The 13,751-nt window shown below is 34.9% G+C and overlaps 1 protein-coding gene and 2 pseudogenes across 4 annotated transcripts in view; 1 reads left to right on the top strand and 2 right to left on the bottom strand.

Annotated features, from left to right (window-relative positions):
• DCAF1 (DDB1 and CUL4 associated factor 1) overlaps positions 1-13,751 on the bottom strand; it is a 61,909-nt gene that overhangs the window by 38,280 nt on the left and 9,878 nt on the right. For all 4 annotated transcript variants that reach the window (XM_011364675.2, XM_011364676.2, XM_011364674.2 and 1 more), the window contains exons 3-5: positions 12,956-13,032; positions 10,826-10,899; positions 8,519-8,632 (exon numbers count right to left, since the gene is read on the bottom strand). In XM_011364675.2, the coding sequence (XP_011362977.1) occupies positions 8,519-8,632; positions 10,826-10,899; positions 12,956-13,032 (265 nt within the window). The remainder of the gene's footprint in view (positions 1-8,518; positions 8,633-10,825; positions 10,900-12,955; positions 13,033-13,751) is intronic.
• Positions 7,155-7,273, bottom strand: LOC111742757 (annotated as a pseudogene).
• Positions 9,421-9,539, top strand: LOC111742750 (annotated as a pseudogene).

The raw sequence follows: 13,751 nt of genomic DNA, 5'->3' as shown, positions 1-13,751 counted from the left end.
CCAAAAGGTTCTATGACCAAGTGGGGAACACTAAAATGTCTACATTCCTCTTTGAAGCTCACAATGCACAATTATCATTATTAATGCTTTAATAAGTCCTCCATCAGAGAAATATTCAACTCCATATATCCTAAACTTACTTTGCTTTCATTACGAAACAATACATATAAACATGTATAGTCCAGCCAAAGAAAATAAAAATCACCTATGATCCACCACCGAGCTTAAATAGAAACCTCCCATGTCCCTCCTTGTCCCACCTGCGTCCTCCCTCCACAAAGAGTACCTATATTCCTAAGTTTTAACAATTTTCTTGTAAAACTTGCTAAATGTTATATGCTTTGAACTATATAAATTGCATGGTACTGTATATATTTTTCTGCAATTTGGTTATTTTACTCAAACTTTCATCTATATTGTTACATATAACTCACACTTAAATAACAGTCACAAGTAATTTAATCCTCATACCAACCCTATGTGGGGTAAATACTATATTTGCATAAAAGGAAATTGAATCACAATGAGATTAGGTAACATAAAAGGTCACAAAACTGGTAAGTGGCAGACCTGGGGTCTGGTACCAAGCAGTACACCTCTTCACCTATTTTTCTGCTGCTGTTTTGTTGCCTTAATTAACTATATTTTTGTGCAAGTCTCTCGGGTAGACACCTGAGAACAGAACGGCTATGTCAGAGTTCATAGCATGCTCATGCTCAACTTTACTGGAGACGGCCAAACTATTTAATAAAGTGACTGTAACAATTCGCATTTCCACCAACAATGAATAAAGTTTTTTCTACATCTTTGCCAACACAGCCACTATCACATTTCTTGTGATGTAACATCCAGTCTAATGGATGTAAAAAATAGCATTCCATTTAACTTTAATTTCCTAGTTTATTAATGAGGTTCAGCATTTTTTCATGTCTGTTTGCCATTCAGGTTTCTACTTCTGTTAAATACTCATGCCTTTTACCAGTGTTTTATGAAAAACACAGGTTCTTAATTTTTATGTAATCATGCTTAACAATATTTTCTTTTAAACTTTGCACATTTTATATCTTAAACTCTTCCCTAAGGTCATGGAGTCATTCTCATATATTTCCAAACATTTTAAACTTTTAAAAGAAACACTCTGAAAAATACATTGAGAAATTTGGTTTTAATATATTTAATACAGAAATGTATTTAACATCTTATTTAAGTCTTTTAGTGTTCCCTCTTTCCAAACAGTGTAAGACTTAAAATACAAACTCCAACTATATCCTTCCACCTACAAATTATCCAAAATTTTTGTTCTCCCTCTTGCCCTCCAAAATTGTTTATTTTGGTCAATATTTCTAGGTTTACAGAAGTACTCTGAAGATGTTTTCTATTATCTGGCCTCTACTGCTGCTGTAGTAAAGTTTGCTCTGTTTGATTATTTGCAAGAATCTTTTTCACTCTGGTTGCTTTTAAGATCTTCTCTTTGTCTTTGGCATTCATTGGGCTTCCTGAATCTAAGTGGTCATGTCTTTCATTTATTTGTAAAATGCTAGCCTCATCTCTCCAAATATTGACTTTCCCTTGTTATTTTAATCTCTCCAGAAACTACTTTTATATACATTTTGAATTTTCTATTTCTAGTCTCTATATCTCAACTTCTTTCATATTTTTCATCTCTTATTTCTAGGAACTTCATTATTGGTTATCTTATCAGATGCCCCAGCTCATTAATTCTATATTCGGCTGTGTCTAAACATCACTCTAACTCATTAAGTTCTTAAATTCCATAACTATAATTTATATTTCCAGTAGTTCTTTGGTTCGCTTTCCAAATGAGCATTCCTGCCCCCCCCCAGTCTTAGAATTTTTTTGGAGTTCTGATTCCTTACTTTACATCCAATAATTTTAACTATTTTTAAGTGTACAATTCAGTGGGATTAAGTACATTTACAAAGTGTAACCATCACATCTACTTCCAGAATATTTTATCTCAAACAGAAACTCTGTAGTCCCACCTTCAATAATAGATACAATACTAAACAGATCAACAGGAAACAGGAGTTGAAAACACTATAAACTAAACAGACACAATAGACCTATAGAGAACACTCAACCCAAGAGCAGAATATAGTCTTAAGTATACATGGAACATTTTTCCAAGATAGACCATATGCTAGGCAACAAGTGTTAATATTTTTTTAAAAGACTAAACTCTTATAAAGAATCTTCTCCATTACAACGGACTGAAATGGGAAATCAACAACCCAAGGAAATCTAGAAAATTCATACATGGAAGTTAACATAGTCTTAAACAACCAATGAGTCAAAAATCACAAGGGAAATCAGAAAATACGTTGAGATGAATGAAAACAAAACCATAACATACTAACATTTATGGGATACCGCAAAAGCAATGCTATGAGGGTAATTTATAGCTGCAAACACATACAATTTTTAAAAAAAAGATCTCAAATATCAATGGGATTTTTCAGAGAACTTGAACAATTAATCCAAAAATTTATATGGAACCATAAAAGATCCTGAATTGCCATGGCAATCTTAAGAAAAAAATTGGAGTTATCATACTACCTGATATCAAACTATACTACAAGGCTACAGTAATCAAACAGCATGGTACTGGCATACAAACAGATTTGATGAACAGAACAGAATGAGAGCCAGTGATATATGACAAAGGAGGCAAAAATATACAATGGTGTAAAGATTGTCTCTTCAATAAATGGTGTTGGAAAAACTGGAGACATATATGCAAAAAAAAAAATGAAACTGGACAACCTTCTTATACCATATACAAGAACAGACTCAAAATAGATTAAAGACAAATTAAATGTAAGACTAGAAACCATAAAACTTCTAGAAGAAAACATAGGCAGTAAACTTTGATATTGCTACTAGTAATTTCTTTTTGGATATATCTCCTCAGGCAAGGAAAACACAAGAAAAAATAAACAAATGGAACTACATTAAACTAAGTTTTTGCACTTAGCAAAGGAAAACATCAACTGAACAAAAAGACAATCTACTGAATGGGAGAAGACAGATGTTTGCCTATGATACATCTGATAAGAGATTAATATCCAAAATATATAAAGAACTCATATAACTCAACAACAACAAAATTTCAATTTAAAAATGGGTAGAAGATCTAAATAGATGTTTCTCCAAAGAGGAAATACAAACGGCCAATAGACATGTGAAAAGATGCTCAAGATCACTAATCAGAGAAATGCAAATTAAAACCACAATGAGGTATCATCACCTGTCAGAATGGCTCTCATCAATAAGTCAAAAAATAAGTATTGGTGAGGATGTGGAGAAAAAGGAGACTTCTATACTGTTGGTGGAATTGCAAATAGGTGCAGCCACTATGGAAAACAGTCTGGAGGCTCCTCAAAAAATTAAAAATGGATCTACCTTTTGACCCAGCAATTGCACTACTGGGTATTTATCCAAAGAAAACCAAAACACTAATTCATAAAGATCTATGCACCCTTATGTTGATGGCGGTGCTGTCCACAATAGTCATGATATAGAAGCAATCTAAATGCCCACCAACAGACTGGATAAAGAGGCTATGGTTCATATATATAATGGAATATTACTCAGTCATAAAAATAAATAAATAAATCCTACCATTTGCAACAACATGGATGAACCTAGCCATTACTATGCCGATCGAAATAAGTCAGAAAGATAAATACCACGTGATTTTATTTATATGCGGAATCTAACGAACAAAAAGAATAAACTAATCAAAAACGGACTTGCAAATACACAGGACAATCTGGTGACTGCCAGAGGAAAGGGGTGTTGGGGGACTGGGAGAAAGGGGTGACGGGTTAAAGAAGTACAAATTAGTAGTTGAGAAATGGTCACAGGGATGCAGAGTAAAGCACCGGGAATGCACTCGCCAACAATGTAATAGCTAGGTGTAAAGCCAGATGGATAATAATCAGGGGGACCATTTCATAAATGATATAAATATCTAACCAACGTACTATATACTTGTAACTAATAATAAAATAAAATGCAAAAGGAAAAAGGACAAAAAGAAGACCTCAACTCAATAACAGTCTATGGAACTAGAAGAGTAAACAAAACCCAAAACTAGCCCAAGTAAAGAAATAATAAAGATCAGAGTGAAGATAAATTAGTGAATATAAAAATAAAGAAAATTAATGAAACCAAAAATTGTTTCTTTGAAAAGACCCATAAAATTGACAACCTTTAGACTGACCAAGAGACTCAAAATTACTAGAATCAAAAATAAAAGATGAGACATTACTACCAATTTTACAGAAATAAAAATAAGAGACTATGAACAATTGTACACCAACAAATTGAATGACTTAAGTGAAACAAATTCCTAAAAACATAATCTACCAAAACTGATTCATAAACAGAAAAATTGAAAAAACCTGTAACTATGCTAGTAAGAAGACTGAGTCAGTAATCAAAAACCTTTCAAAACAGAAAAGCCCAGGACCAGATGACTTCACTGGTGAATTCTACCAAACATTTAAAGAATTAACACCAATCCTCAAACTCTTCCAAAAAATTAATGAGAAGGGAATGCTTCCAAACTTATTCTATGACGCCAGCATTACCCTGATACCAAAGCCAGACAGAGACACTGTAAGAAAACTACAGATCAGTATTCTTTATGAATAGTGAGGCAAATATCCTCAATAAAATACTAACAAACTGAATTCTTACTGAATCACAGTAAGAATACATACCACAGCCAAGTAGATTTATCCAGGAATGCAAATATGATTCAACAAACAAAAATCAATCACTACATTACATACACTACGTTAACAGAATCAGTGTGAAATTATTGTGAATAGAAAACCACATGATGACTTCAATTGATGCAAAAAAAAATTTTTTTTTAAGTCAACCCCCAGCAAAATAAAATAAAAGTAAACCCCCTTTTATTAAAAGACAAACTAGGAATAGAAGTTAACTTCCTCAATATAATAAAGACCAACTATGAAAAACCTACGGCTAATATACTAAATGGTAAAAGACTGACAAGTTTTCCCCTAATATCAAGAACAAAATAAGGATGTCTGCTTTCACCACTTCTATTCAACATAGTACTGGAAGTTCTAGTCAGAACGATTAGGCAAGAAAAAGAAATTACAGGCACCTAGGTTGAAAAGGAATAAAATTATCTATATTTGTAGCTGACATGACCTTATACATAGAAAACTCTATAAAGATTCTAAACAAACAAAACAGTTAGAGCTAATAAATGAATTCAGCAGAGTTGCAGGTTATAAAATCAATACACAAAAATGAGTTGCATCTCTATATACTTGTAATGAAAAATTCTAAGAGGAAACATCCAATCATTTAATAGGCACTTTCTAATGTCTTCCAGATAAGTGTTCTATTTAATTCTATTTATTGTAACTGCTGACTCATCAGGGAGGATTATTTCCTGGTGTATTTCATAACTTTTGTGAACTCACTTTTTGTGGAAATTGCTTTGTCTGTGAGAATGCCCTGTGGCCTGAATTATGAGAGCCCCACTTCCCCTATACTTCACCCCTCCCCCACACCTCCGGCTCAGAGTAGGTTTACATTTGCTTTTGCCAGATACTCAAGGGCTCAAGGTCCACAACAATTTTTGTTAATTTCTTGACCTTGGGGTTCCTAATCATACAGTAGAAATTTCAAACATATACCCAAATAGGGCCCATGCCCAGAGTCTCTCAGAGGAGACTTATCTACCCACCCCTTAGAGTCGAGTCAGAGACTGAGAAACCTGTCATCTCCCCGTAGCAGTAAGCAGATATTCTTCTTTTCCACTGTTTCGATGAAGATCCTTTAGGAGTCCCAGGTTGAAACAATGGTCAGAGTCTTAGTTCCACTCCTCACTCAATCTTTTGTCTCCTGTCCTCAATTACCACTTCAGTTTTACAGTTCTCTCCATTTCTGGCACACAGGGATTTCTCTAAGAGTTTATTATAGTTTACCCAGAATTTGTGTGTGTCTGCAACAGGAGAGTTTACAAGTTATCCTGATCAGTTATCTTGATAGATTTAGGTCTCCTTCTCCTCTTTCTTGAAACCATTTTTCTCTCAGCTTCTCATGGTTTTCCTCCTATCTCATGGGATATTATAAGATTAAGTGACACGATGCAAATCAAATGCTTAGCACAGGAATGGCCCTCAATAAACGGTAGTCATCAACCTAAATGACCCCATGGACACTTTGCCATAAAACATCTACTAACATTTTAGGGGAATCTTAATGTCCCAGAGTATGAAATCTGGGAAATGCTCACTCAAAGATTTCACTATCTGAGATTTTATTCTGATTTTATCCCTCCTACCTCCAATAACTTAAGACAGCCTCAAAGAGAAAAATATTAAAGCAATACTCTTAAAGAATAAGTCCCTAAAGGTCCTGATCTGACTGAATTAAGAACATATACTGACAAAGAGTATGAAAAACCTAATACATAAACAACATTTAAGTACTCAGTTCTATAACACACTTCATATAATGAAGAAACTAAGAGCCAAGGTAATTTCTAAATAAAAATATAATTTAAAGCGATTTCAGTACCTCTGAAGGTACAAATTAGCAATTTTTTAAACAGTCGCTAGAACAGAATCACAGCTTAGTGATTTGCAACCAGCTCTAGAAAATAAAGAAATGAAAATATCAGAATGTATTGCACAAAGGGTAAGCAATGTTCAAGAAACTTCTTTTTCATACATATTATGTATGGATTGGGTTGCAATGTAAAACACATTACTGTGGTTCAGTTTGAAAAACAATGCTCTAAAGCAATGAGTGTTAATCGTAGCTTTGTGAAAGACCAGCAACCAATCTGTCCAGAAATAATGGTTTCTAACATTAATTTACAAGCTTTAATATAATTGGTTTTTTTAAGTGAAAAATTGATTCACACCAAAAAAATTGCATAGGATACTTCTGACGAGTAAAGATCATCATGTAATCCAACATTAAGGTCTTACAATGTCAAAGAGGTTTATAATCTGTGCTCTAAGATGCTGGATTCAAAGCAATATGTTATTTCCAATTTTTTTTTTAGGCGAGGCAACCCTTGGTTGACCTACAGATTGCAAGGACCTTGTCAGCTCACAATCTTTTTTTTTTTTTTACGCCTATAGCACCTGGTCTTCCTAGGTGGTCTCCCATCCAAGTACTAACCAGGCCCGACCCTGCTTTGTTTCCGAGATCAGATGGGATAGGGCTTGTTTAGGGTAGCACGGCCATAGACTGTTATTTCCAAATTTATACATGATTATCCTTGAACAATTCACTTCTCCCAACTTAGCAGAAATGAATGATTAAGAAACAACTTCTTGCAGAAAGCTTTATTATTCAAAATATCTCTTAGTGTTTCTCACATCCAAAGGGTGTTCACTAAATTCTAAATATATGACAAAATTATAAAGAACCAGAGATGATTTTCCTACAAGGACAACCAGGAAATTTTTTAAAAGCACAGTAAAAGAATCTGTGATCTTCTATAAATCTTGCCTATACAAATACATTGCTATAAATTCTTCGTCTGCCATTCTGATTTTCGAAAGAATTTCGTATTAAAATATTTTTGACAAGGACATAGATTTTTTTTGGTCTCCCACATAAGTAGCTAATTGGAGATTTTAAAATCTAATCTGTATACAATACTGTAAATTATAGTATTACTTACAATGTTAGTCTTTAAAATACTTTATGTGGCATAATTCTGTAATAAAATTTTCTTAAGGGTTAAATGAAAATCTATTTCCAGATCTTTCATTTGGTTTATACATTGAACTACACTGACTTGCAAGTTGTCTCAGAAGATTACATTTTTAATATCTTTAGAAACAAAGAAAGTTTGGTGGCATAGACAATTCATGCTGCGAATTCTTAATGCTAAGAGACAAAACATCTGTATTACTTTTAAGAATTAGCAACTAATTTTTTGACAGTTGAAGAATACATACACAGTCGCTATCAAATTACCATTTTCTAGACTTCATAACACTTATCCTTATTTGAAATGATCAGTCTATATGTGTCTGCCTTCCCAACTCATGAATATAAGCTCCCATTCTGCTAAGAAAAATATTCCCAGCACCTAGCATAAAACACAGCACAAAAAGATCTTCAAATATTAATATTAAATGCCACCAAAAATAGGATGTGCTTCCTCAGAGTAGAAAGTCCTTCATCACTGGGGAAGACCACTCATCATCAAGAATAAGAGTTTGGATAAGGCCATAAACTCATTCTTAAAACATATAGATCTTAAGATTTTTTAAAAATAGTATATGCCCAAAGCAGCAAGTACTCATTAAAATAGCTATTTTAAAATTTTTCTTACTATCTTGCTTTCTGATTTCTTTTATATATTAACATATAACATAACTATTGTAATCAGAAAAAACTATAACAATTATTTTAACAAAGACAAATCAAACAGATCACCATTCAATTAAAAAATAAAATGATGACTCTATTTAGTAAGTACCTTTTCTTGAAAAACAACAGCAGTTTCCAGCCCTGGCATGATGTCCAGAAGAAGTCTGCAAGCTGCAGTGTTTAAAGGGGGCTCTCGGCTTGTCATCACATATGCGTTCACCAGCTATAAAGAAAAGGAATACTTTTTGTCCGAAACCCAACCCAGTCAAATTAGTAAAGTATAACAAATCCTTAATATATTCTCGTCATTTTCCTGAGGTATATTAAAGAAGATTGTCCCTAACAATTACTAATTAAACCTTTAATTATTATAGTCATGACCCTGCTGAGCCATGATGACATCAATATAATTTCTCCTGCAGCTTTAAAGTCAAATCCTACCAAAACAACTCGGCAACTATTGAAATTAAAGCTCAAGGTCTATCGCAAAGAAATCACCCCCCATAATCACATACATTTTTTTTCAGAAAGATAAAGCAGAGAAAGATAAGCACCCCCCATCCAGATTCTTGACAATGATAATGAAAAAGTTAAATTTTGTGTATTTATATATATGTGTATATATAATATATAAACATACTAATTAAACTTTCCTTTGGACACTCGAATATTTAATGATTCTCTACTACTAAGTGGCACTGCGTTCTGTGCTGGGTATACAACTGTGACTTAAGACAGTCCCACCATCAACGGGGTCATAATCCAACAGAGGTGACAGTTGGGAAAACAAATAAACATCATAAGTATAGAGTGCTATGGAAGCCTGTAGGAGGCTATACGAGCCCTGTGGAGGAATCAGAAAAGGCTTTAGAGAGGAAAGGATTCCAAGTCAGAATGTAAAGGACAAGCAGGAATAGCTAAGAAGGAGTGAGGAGGAGAGGAGGGCCAAAGGGAAAGAACTGAAAATTGAGAGAACAAAGACCAGAGACCAAACTAAAAAATTTAAGATTTGTCTATGGCCATGCCACCTTGAACATGCCCAATCCCATCTGATCTCAGAAGCTAAGCAGGGTCGGGCCTGGTTAGTACTTGGATGGGAGACCACCTAGGAAGACCGGGTGCTGTAGGCATAAAAAATTTTTTAAAATAAATAAATAATAAAAAGTAATTTAAAAAATAAAAAATTTAAGATTTATCTTGAGGGAAATAGGAAACCACTAGATTTTAAACAAGAGAGTGCTGTGATAACTTTCTGCATTTGAGAGAGAATTCTAGGATATAAAGTGAAGAATGGGTCAGAGGAGGACAAGAAGAGAAACCAGTTAAAAGGCTACTGTAGGGGCTAAACTAAGGTCTGCCAACAAGGGCAGAAAGAAGTGGAGAGATTTGTGAAGATTAAGGGGGAGGCAACACTAAGACCTATTAAGTTCATTAGAGAATTTGCGGGAATAAAGGACAATGTCTAGCTAGCTAGGCAAGGACACCATTACTGAACTAGAGAACAAGAAAAACAGATTATGGAGCAAACAACTAGACACATGGAAATCAAGGTGCCCATGGGGAATATCTAGGTGGGAATATCTAGAAAGCAGGTGGAAATGACCTAAAGCTGAAAAGATACACTGGTGATAGAGAAATAAATTGGAGAGTTAGAATAAAACATAGTAATAGCTAATACTTACTGAGCCATCATGTACTAGGTACTGTGCTAACCACCTTTCATGCTTAATTTCATTCAAGGATCATAAAAACATTTTAAGGTAAGAATGATCAACCCTACTCTACAGATGAGAAAAATAACACTTGGTCTAAAGGTCAACCTGTCAGTAAGTAATGGAGCCGCATCTAAAACTCCAAACATGGACCTCCTCTTCAAAGCCCATGCTCTCAAGCATGTCATTCCGCCTCCAAAACCAAGTCTCCAAAAACGGCCACAATTTACTTGACAATTACTGTGTCTCGGAGCTGTGAACAAGGGTGTGTATATGTAGATTCCCCCCCTCATTTACTCAACAGCCCTCAGAGAAGGCACCTTTCTCGCCTCTCACATGCCCCATGCACACACCAGCATCAGTGCAGAATCATGTCGCATACATCACACTTATTTTTCTACCAAGGAACCCAAAAAGATTCCTAGATTCCTAAACTCAAAATCACCTTGCCCAAGGATGAGCAGATGCCTTGGGGCCCTCACCAATATTCAACTGAACAAAGTACACATCCTGAGAAAACACCTTAGACTTTGGTAAGAAAGGTCCATGATCACTCTTATTTCATTGAGCCAACATCGAAAATAGTTTATCCACTCTGTTCACAAATTTGTCAAGGCCTCAGGAGAAAGCAAACTATTTATAAAATACAGTAAAGTACTACTTCTGCTGATGAAAATCTGGATAAAAGAAAGAAGCAAACCTACTGCATTCATGAAATCATCATTCTTGAAGAGTATTCTCAGCAAGTGGCCCAGCATACACTCTGGATCAGCTCGACCTACCAAAAGAAGAGGAACAAAGGAATGAGTAAGTCATCCCAGTCAAGCAACTTAGACCTTTGCAAAGGCATCCAGGTTGTTATGAGTACTATTAAAATGCCTGCAAAACTGAGCAGAAACAAAGAAAAGAGCCTTTTGATGAATTAATGTCTTACCATTCTTTAAATTTGTGACAATATAAAAACGTGATACTGCTCTGTAATCTTTCCATCTTCCAGCATATTGCCTACACAGCAATGCTGAATTAAATAAATGAGCACTAGGCCTAGGCCAGCATCATTAAATATATACAAGGTCTACAAAAAAAATGAGCCTAAGAGAAAGAAGACCCCTGACTTCCCAGCCACAGAAAGGTACAAAGCACAACTTCCTTTGATGAGTAGCCTGGAAAAGACAGACTCCAAATCCAATCTCCCTTTCCACCACAATGCCAACAGCAGCAGACATGTGTGCTCAAACCTGTAATGACACCCTGGGCTGGGGTGGGGGAATCTCACTAAGCAATCAACTCTAAAGATACAGTAACCTTGGCCATCTTAATTTCCAGAGCTACTAGGGAAAGAAAGGAGACCAGGGACCTAGGATCTACTCAACACACAGCCTAAAGGTAAAAGAGTTGGTTAAAGGTTGGGAGAATTATTGGTTTGTTTTTAAAACATATCATCTATTTTAATTTTCCTTTCAAAACAGAGTGGCAAATTTAGTCAAAGGATACCATTTAGGATGAAGATGTAAGCTGCTGATATGAAGTTTTTATCAAGCTGTAGCTTCCCAAAGTAATTCACAAATAAAAAGAGAATGGTATCATAAAAACAAGACCTCAAATTACCAGCTTTCTATATTTATAAATGATGAAAATGAGACCCTTATTTTTATTACTAGAAATTATACCTAATGACAAATATTGTTTAATATAAGAGGTTGAGGAGGAAAAAACTATCTTTAAATTTCTACCGAAAAAAAGCATATCTGTCCCTCTCTCTCCCTTCTACCTCATTATTATTTCATCATTTCTAAGACGATATCACTAAGCATAATCATCTCTCTTTTCTTTTCATAATGCTACTAAAAGTCTTATTTCACATTCACTTTCATACTGCATATTCCGATTGCCTTACTGAAGATGTGGGTTAAACAGAGAAGTCCACGGAAGTCGTAAGTGGGGATGTCCAGGACAAGAGCAGCAGGTAACATCACATAAACAATTGGACACTCAATCTGAAATGCCTAACTTACATTTGAGAACAAATGTCTACGAAATAAACCCTAGAACGTTCCAGTAGATATGCAATGTCCTTATTTTTGTAACTCCCACTCATTCTTACTCTCTCTCTCTACATACAAAATCTCAACTCTTTTCTCCACAAAGGACTGCTTTTGGCTTTAGAGAAAGTTTATGTGCAATATGGGCCCATACATGACTTAAGCCTTGCCCACTGGTAATCTACCTTAGAACATAAAATGGCAAAGTCTCAAGTCCCATGTAGTTCTACATTACAGCAAATTCCATGCCAAAGAAGGCTGGGTTGTCATGGATCTAATTAAATTAGCCCAAAATAAAACCAAATTAACACGAGATGGCATACTTTAGTTATTGATATGCTAAAGCAGACATCAGGAAGTCTAGTATTCAAGGTTCCAAGTATCAACTTCCTAATTAAGAGCAAGGCACTGAATGCAGTCTCAACTACATTTCCCCATCAGTAAAAGAATGATTATCACTGTGAGAAAGATGAAGGCACAGAGGATAATGCTTATGGTTTAAAAGACAGAAAAAAATTACATTTTTCTTTTTAAGTCTTTGTAAACATACCAAATAAATCAATAAGTTATACCTATATAATTTAGTTCCTTTAAGTTAGTTATGTTCTATTTATCTGTAAATATTACAAGTATATTTCAATTTTCCTCACTGCCCCCACCTTGAGCAATATTTTAACAAATACTGTCTTAAAACTTAACATGAAAGATGCTATTTCAATGGAAAAATTTTCTATTAAGCAAGTTTCTTCTGTAAGAAAAGCAGAGCCAGGCTAAAGAAAATATAGGTCTCACCAGGATGTCGATCATCAAATGGGTCTGGATCCCCCTTACGATATTCTTCAGTTTCTTTTTCAATCAATTCAGACATCCTAGCACAAGGAAAGACAGGGTCAACTCTAGACAAGCATATAAAAACCACCACCTACAATAGTCAATTCAGCAGTCAAGGTGTAAAATAAAAGCAAATAGTTAGAAAAAGGATATTTTCCCGATGAACATAGAGGTGTAAACAACTATCTCATAAATCGATTTCCACTCCCAAACTTAATCTTCTCTCCCCTTTTCTGTCTCAAAAACTAGCATTATCATCAAAAGCCAAAACCTAGGAGTCATCATTAAAACCTTTTCTCATCTCTCACAATTCCCATTAGCTCTAACTACAAAATATCTCCTGACTTTAATTATTTCTCTAAATCTTGACTATTCCTATCCTTATCCAGACCATCATCATGAACTGGCTGGACTACTAGCAATAGCTTTTCATTGGTCTCCTTACTTCTTGCTTCTGTGCTTGACCTGACAATTCATTCTCCAACTTCCAATGACTTACTACATAATTAAACCCAAGTACTACCATGTCTTACAACAATCTGGATTCTGTCTGCATTTCTAACCACTTCTACTCCTCCAACCCTCTTTCATTAAGTTTCAGTCACATAGCCTTCTCTGCTCTTCAGAGTCCAAGTTCACACCTGCTTCAAGGCCTTACTGTATGCTGTTGCCTTTGCCTGTACCATTCTCTCCCCCACCGGAACCCCTCCACTGTCCCCAGACAGCCATTCTTCTTTTTCTCACAACTTTATTTTCC

The sequence above is a fragment of the Pteropus vampyrus genome, unplaced genomic scaffold (genome assembly GCF_000151845.1).
Source record: "Pteropus vampyrus isolate Shadow unplaced genomic scaffold, Pvam_2.0 Scaffold100, whole genome shotgun sequence".
Classification (NCBI taxonomy): Eukaryota; Metazoa; Chordata; class Mammalia; order Chiroptera; family Pteropodidae; genus Pteropus; species Pteropus vampyrus.
The sequence above is the reverse complement of the archived record's forward strand: the minus strand, read 5'-3'. Positions and strand labels throughout refer to the sequence as shown.